Source organism: Planococcus citri, chromosome 5, assembly GCF_950023065.1.
Source record: "Planococcus citri chromosome 5, ihPlaCitr1.1, whole genome shotgun sequence".
NCBI lineage: Eukaryota > Metazoa > Arthropoda > Insecta > Hemiptera > Pseudococcidae > Planococcus > Planococcus citri.
Genome location: NC_088681.1, coordinates 16,048,439 through 16,056,119, shown reverse-complemented (window position 1 = coordinate 16,056,119; position 7,681 = coordinate 16,048,439). Strand labels below are relative to the sequence as shown.

Below are 7,681 nucleotides of genomic sequence, written 5' to 3'. Positions count from 1 at the left end.
AATGAAAGAAAATAGGTTGAATCCATATAAGGGATGAACTTAATATGAAAATCAACACTCAGAGTGAATGACGTAAATTGCATCACATCGAAAATGACGCTCCGGCTGCGCGTAATACACAGCTAATTATATAAAGTGAGGATGAATATACTGTAGAAATATTCTCTAATTATCATTTATGCATTTGTTTTCCCAGATTTAATTTGAATATAATGGATGAACATCTAATTAATAATCCTATTACGAAATACCTACGACGAATCGAACTTGTATCGTATAATTGATTTGTGGTACCGATCGTAGCGCGATGAATATTCAACAAAACCTTGGCAATGAACGATGTACTCCGAACTGGAAACTTACTTAGTCGAATGTTTAAAAAAAAAATATTAAAAATATGTTTAGGGAAATGACCTACATAATTTAGTAAAATTACATGTATTTTTTTCAACTTCCTTTTGTGTGAAATTTTCGCCTATATACTTGTGCCGCTAAAATGATTAATTAATCGTATAGTTTTTTATTATCTAATTTTTTTCCCAATAATTTATCTTTAATAATAAATTTACAAATGACATCGCTTATATGGAAAAGTGTCGAGTTATTCGATGAAATAGAAAAATATGCGGGTATGTAATATGAAAATATGTACGGTAATATACTATTTAGTTAAAAATTAATCAGTTATTATGGATTTTTTTTTTATTTTGTACAACACTAACAGATCCACGAGTACGAAACTGGTTCTTAATGGGGTCACCGATCTCGCCGATTGTCATCATAGTATCGTATTTATACTTTGTACAAAAACTCGGCCCATCGTTGATGAAAAACAGATCTCCGTTCAAAATCGAAAAGATAATTATTCTTTATAACGCCGTTCAAGTGTTTCTAGCTGCGTATATCGTTAAAGAAGTAAATACTCCTATTATAGTACCTAAGTATAAGTTCTACCTACCTATAGCATTGCATTGTAGGGAATTTCAAAAAAATCTCCGGGGGGTCGGGTCTGTATTTGTATATGAAAAAGTCACCGAACAGAAGCTGAATTCGGTAGCATTCTTCGTCTAAAGAAATGTCAGAAGAGATGGTCAGTTTTTATTAATTAATTTCAATATATTATTGTTCATTTGCAGGCTTGTCGAGTATTATGGTTTAGAGGAAATTACAATTTTCACTGTATAGAAATCGATTACTCGGATACAGAACATGGAAGAGAGGTAGGTCTAGATTTACATACTATAGTCAAAGTAGGATATATTTGTAGGTAATGGTATTTCTAATCTAAATGTTTCCCAAAGTGAAGTAATTCATTTTATTTAATGAAAAGGAAAAGGAGAAAATCAACTCTCCATGTCTCCAAAGTGTTTCATCAGCACTGATTTTAAAGGCCAAAAGGATGAATTCTTTAGGAAGAGCCTTATTCAAGGGTAAGATGGTGAAATTAACACTTCCTTGACATCGGACGAAGCTCGCCCAAAAAGTTATAGTTTTGATGTAGAAACATATCTGAAAAAATTTTGAGTCGACCATCCTCCTCACTCCCCAGCCCAACTAATTTGACAATATGTGATCAAAAATCAATATTTTCATCCATGGAAGGTATGGTACAAAATTTTTGAAATTTTCATAGAAAATAGTCACTGGGTAGGATTTAAAAAAAAACTATTCCCATACATATTTAGAATTTGGAAGGGGGGAGTGAGAAATTTGAAACTTTTTAGCAAAAAATGAAGAAAATACCATCGCGAAATTCATTTTTTTTAAAAATTTGTTTTACTCTTTCTAGAAAAAAATCCCTTGGTTCTCCAAACACTCTTGGTGCCATTCAACTTTTTTATTAAAGCCCCCAAAGTTGAGATTTAAAAAAAAAAATCAAAAATTGAAATCTGTAAAAATCTTTTGAAAATTTCTCATTTCCGGGCAAATCCGTTCTAAATAGCCTCTCTTTTCAAAAAAAAACCTGCTTCCTCCCCGTTGTTCATTTTAGGAGAAAGTGTAGGGAATGATTTTTTAAAAATATGTATTATTCATCTCAGAAATTCAAAAACAGAAATAAAAGTCTTCATCCATTGAATTCTGTTCTTCATTTTTTAAAAACTTGTAGGAGTCTCATACCGAGGGATGGGGGGAGGAGTGAACGCTTCTTTCGAGACCGAAAGAGTTTTTGTCGGTCTCGATGTTTTTGAAATGCATAGTAAATGAATTTTGAGCAATGCACTCACGTAAAAAGACACAATAAAAATGTCAAAATACTGATTTCACCAAAAAAAAAACTTTCAGTACCTGCATGCATGAAATCCTTTCCTGTAACCCCTCCCCTCCCCCTCCCCTTACTTAAAATGAACTATGAAGATGAGGGAGGTTTTTTCGTTTCAGAAAGAGTGTTATTTTAAACGTATTTGCCCAGAAATATATTCAAACCAGTTTAACAGATTTCAATTTTTGAGAGGTTTTTTCATGCAGGTAAAGAGAGTTGAGAGTATAATTCAGAAAAATTTTGACCAAGATTTACAAATTTTTTTTGATTTTTTTGCGATGAACGGTTTCTCGGACCGACGCAAACTTGATTTCAAAGTGAAATTTATAGAAATTTTCAAAAAATTAAAATCAACAATTTGAGAGGTGGAAGCGAGAAAAATCCAAAAATTAAAATATATAATTTTTTGAAGAAATTCACATTCTTGTACCTGCACATAGCGGATATTTTCTGTGAAAGTTTCAGAAATTTTGGATCAAATTCTTTTTAGACTTTAGAGACAGAATTTTGAGCACATACAGTCAGGGAGGGTCAACTCAAAAATTTATTTGATGTGAATTTACACATCAAAACTATCCTTTTAGGTGAGTTTCACTTTCATTCAATTTGAATTTTGAAGAGAGTGAGGATTTCACCACTTTGTCAATTTATTTACCATTAAAAAGGATCTTTCTGAAGATTGGAAAGAGTACCTATTATCTCATTTACCTACTCCTACTCTTATCTCTATTTTTTTTTCAATTTAGGCCAAAAAACAGAGAATTTTTGCTCGTTTTTATTGAAAAATTTGAAATTATAAGTATTTAATTACCCAATTACACATCACAACCGATTGTTTTTGTTAGAAGAACGTGAAAAAAAATGAACGAAACACTTGAAAAACATTCAAGTATAATCTTGGAGTAGGTAAACGTCAAAAAATCACTATTACCTTATTTACTCTTTCAAAGGGTGGGATGAGACCTCGAACGATTTTGTTTTGGGTTCCGGATTTTGGGGCTTGGGCTTTCAATCAAAAATTTATGCGGTCTTGGGCTCGGATTGGGGCCCAGGAAACTTTGGGTTTGGGTTTCAGGGCTCAGTGTCCAGGGCTTGAATGAAGTGTTCAGGGCTTTCCGGGGCTTTTTGGGGCTTGAAGTTGAAGGGTTCCATGGAAAAGGGGCCTTGGTCATTTTTCTTGTTTTTTTTTTTTCATTTACAATTTTGATATTTGAACGTATTGAATTTTTAGGAAAATGTTGGCTTGTAGAAAATTTTTTTAAGTCTATTTGAACTTATAAAAATCAGTGGAAAAAAATTGACCAAAGCCCCTTTTCCATGAAACCCTTCAATTACAATTTTAATAAAGAATAAAAGGAAAATCTTATTTAATTTTATGTTGAAAAAAAAGCCTCATAAGGGCAGATTCCAATTGCTTTTTTCAAAATTAGGTATTTGAATGGAACAGTTTTTTTTAATCAAATTTTTTTTGGAATTTTTAATTATTCTCCAAATTTTTTAAGTAGGTATCATTTTTCAAAGAACGATAAACTAGACCCCTACAGAATACTTATTATAAATAATATACCAAAAAAAACTTGAAATATGTATCAAACTTTTTGCTGAAGTTGTAATTTTTTTTTTTTTGAAAATCATCTTTTTTGACTTTTGAAGTTTTGAGATGCACAGAACGGTAATTCCAATTTACAAAATTTACACAAGCCCTGAAAAGCCCTGATCACAGTTTGAGTTTCAGGGCTCACGTTCGAGGCTATACGGCTGTCAGTCTGTCCTGCTCTTTTCAGTATTTTCTCACCTACTCTGACTTTACTCTTGCACTTGCAGCCTGATCTCAACTTGAACGTCAAAATCAAAACTCAAATTAAAATTGTATCCATTATCAGTAGTCAAAAGTTCAAAACATCATCGAAAACTCAAAATAAAGCTCAAAATGAAAAAAGTCGTAGCAGTCTGCCGCTACGTAAGAGCCAAATTTTTGTGCCAGAAACATTGAGGGCTCTTGAACTACTCGCACCCTCGTTTCGCTCCTATGCTTCGCCTGCATTTGGGGTGGACTTTGTCCCCCCCTGAACCACCCCTTGGGCTTCGCCCAACTTTCTCTTTCCGCGGTTTCCTTCTTATATTCGCAAGAGGACTCCTTCCCCCCTGCACCCCCCTCGGGCTTCACCCAACTTTCTTCTTCCTCCTGCAAAAAGTATGGTAACAAACCTGTCTTGACCCTGAAACAGGTCAAATGGGGTTGGAAGGTTGAAACCGGTAAAAGGGGTCTCGGGTACATCTTCCCATTGTACTGTGAACATTTGAATTTGAACCCTCTATGTCAATTTGAAGGTGCTGTAGGCTTTCCTAAACATCGAAAAACACATTTGACTCAGGAAAGGGGTCAATTGGTCAAATAGGGTTGGAAGGTTGAAACATGCAAAAGGCACTTCGGGTACACCCTCCCATTGTACTGTAAAAATTTGGACCCTCTAGGTCAATTTGGAGGGGCTACAGGCTGTCTGAAAAATTGAAAAACACGTAAATTAGCAAAAAAAATCCACTTTTTTGATCCTAGAGAGAGGTCAAATAGGGTTGGAAGGTTGAAACCTGCAATAATCACTCATGGGGCACCCTCCCATTGTATGCTGAAAATTTGGACCTTTTAGATCGATTTTGGGGGTGAGGGGGTCAAAAACTGGGGTCAAATGTGGTTTTCCCACCTTAATTGGGGTGGGGATGACCTAGGAAGCTGAAATTTGGATATGTTGATCACAACGGGAGTACTGACCAATGGTATGATTTTGAACCTTTTTCATCTATTTGGGATCATATTATGCCCCTCCAAAAAATGACCTTTCTGTAATTTTCAACTTTGGCCCTTCAAACTGCGGGGGTCAATTTTAGGTCCTAAAAGAACCCTATTCCCTAAGTTTGAGTTGATTTGATCAATTAGAGCAGGTTCCAGGTTCCAGGTCATAAAATGTAAAAATCTCAATCCTGCTGAAACTTATAAATAAAAATAAATAAAAATCTAGGTATATATATAAAAACTGACAAACCGGGAATCGTCTAGTTTGAGCTCAAAACGTCGAGAATTATCAAAATTTCTGACCCCCGACCTTTTTATCCAAAGTTGGGCCTACTGCAATAGCCATAGCAATCATTTTTTACAAAAATTTGACTACAAAGTAAAAACTGATAAAAAAAAATAAAAAGGGCCGACGTCAGGTGACGTCATCGTGAATGTTGATTGATAACATAACATGACAACAAAAATTTTCCCCCTGAAACAGTGCAACGACCTTGAGGCTCAGTCTTTTACTGGAACGATTAATTGAATTAAATCCTATTTTTAATTATTATTCACAATAACAGCGTTTAATAAATGTCTAAAGTGATCATAAACATCTCGAAATGGGGTTAAAAAATGATTTTTGACCATTCTTATCAAATATACCTCCCTTATCAATGCTTTTTTGTTTTTGATAAGCTAATCGATTTCGATAATCGATTACGGATTACATCTAGTTACTTTTTGCCAGAAATTTCATCAAGCGGCCATTAGCTTTGATATTAGTGCGATTCGTGATCGTATTTTCATTAATTATCTTTAAAAATCGCGATTAATTTGAGCAATTTCGCGATATTGTGAATTAACAAACCATGGTGTTGTGTGTTTCTATGTTTCCAGCAAGCCAGAGCAGTATGGGTGTACTTCATGACGAAATTACTTGATCTACTGGATACGGTATGTGTTTTTGAATATTCAATTACTTCTACTTCTAACACAAAGGATACAGGGCATTCGGATTTCGGTGCAGTTATTAGCAATTATCATAAGCATGCGAAAACCATTGGCCTTATTAAATCAAATTATCTGTTCAATGCTTTTGAAGCTTCTTCATCTCATCACATCAATGTTGAGAAATAACCGAAGAGATTCCTCAATACACAACGACCTACCACTACCAGAAACTCCAGAAGCTGATTTTGGATTTATGAGCTGTGATTAAGCTACTGGCATCGCATGCTAATTGAATTACCTACTCAAACCGAACACATTAACGCTTTTAGTAATTAGGTACATCAAACGGTGATTCACTAACAGCTGTTTTCATTTACTTACATGGTTCATCGTCATCGTCGATGCATTGCTATGGGGGATGGGCCTGTTTACCTAATTCCTCAATGATTATCTCACATTGTAGTAATGAATGCCTTTAATCAGTAAATATGTAGACTATGGGCAATGCATCTGAATTCTAATTTGAAGGAAGAATGCTTCCGTAGGTAATACTAATTCAAATTCCTACGTCATAACACTTACGTATCTTCAGACAATAGTGATCTGTTCGTTGCTTTTCAAGTAGGCTTTTTTTCGTACATCTTTCCTGTTACTGGTGGATTCATCTATGTTCATGTTGATTGTTTCATTCCCTATGGCTAAATGTCGAATACTTACCAGAGAATTACTCTAATAATTGTAACATTATTTGCATATTTGCCAGAACTAATTTTCGTCTGATCGTTGCTCTAAGGTGTTGGAGTAAACTTACACAAGTGTGACCATAGTGATTAAGTTATAATACCTAGTGATTAATTTTTTTCGTTAACTTACTAGGTGTTTTTTGTATTGAGAAAAAAACAATCTCAAGTTACATTTCTGCACGTGTATCATCATACATTAGTATTCACTTTCGGATGGTTTGTTACCAAGTATTATCCAGGTAATGTGTATTTCATGTAACTCGTCAACTAAGTATATTTGATCGATTTACGCGATGCTAATGAACCTAACGATGATTTACTTATTGCAGGAGGCCATATTGCATTTTTCGGTACTGTAAATGCATTTGTCCACATGATAATGTACACTTACTATTTGATCACAGCGTTGCATTTGCTTAGCAATAAATCATTATGGTGGAAAAAATACATAACTCAATTGCAACTGGTAATTTCTGCTCAAGTTCAGCTTTTATACTTTTACTCAGCTCATTCATACAAGTATGTAGGTAAGTAATTAGGTATAATCAAATTATTCGTTATGATTCCAGATTCAATTCATCATCACCGGTCTACACGCCATGTTGGGTCTATTCGCCACCAACTGTAACTTCCCAAAATACCTAATCGCTATCGGAATACCTCAAGACGTGTTTATGTTTTGGTTATTCTGGGACTTTTATCGAAAAGCTTACCTTAGCCCGAAAAAAACTAAAAACTTGAACGGTACAAGTGCAGAAGTTAAAAATAAAAAAGAGTGAAACCAACGTTCAAAATTACTACTTACCTAAAATTCAACAAGTCGTAATATTTAATCAATGTTTATGTTTGTTTGTTTTTTTTTCTCTGTTTTTTTTTCTTGTTTTGTTTTAGTGTTTTAAATATACGTAAATTTGTTCTCCTTTTTTTTTTCGATACTTCGCGACGATCGAC

General features: G+C 34.2%; 1 protein-coding gene across 1 annotated transcript; it reads left to right on the top strand.

Annotated features, from left to right (window-relative positions):
• The first annotated feature begins 284 nt into the window (after nucleotides 1–284).
• On the top strand, nucleotides 285–7,648 carry LOC135849173 (very long chain fatty acid elongase AAEL008004-like). The gene is made up of 7 exons (XM_065369461.1): nucleotides 285–629; nucleotides 725–915; nucleotides 1,137–1,220; nucleotides 5,934–5,990; nucleotides 6,864–6,969; nucleotides 7,060–7,196; nucleotides 7,300–7,648. The coding sequence occupies exons 1-7, from the start codon at nucleotides 572–574 to the stop codon at nucleotides 7,507–7,509; spliced, it is 843 nt and encodes a 280-aa protein (XP_065225533.1). The 5' UTR covers nucleotides 285–571; the 3' UTR covers nucleotides 7,510–7,648.
• The last annotated feature ends 33 nt before the right edge of the window (nucleotides 7,649–7,681 follow it).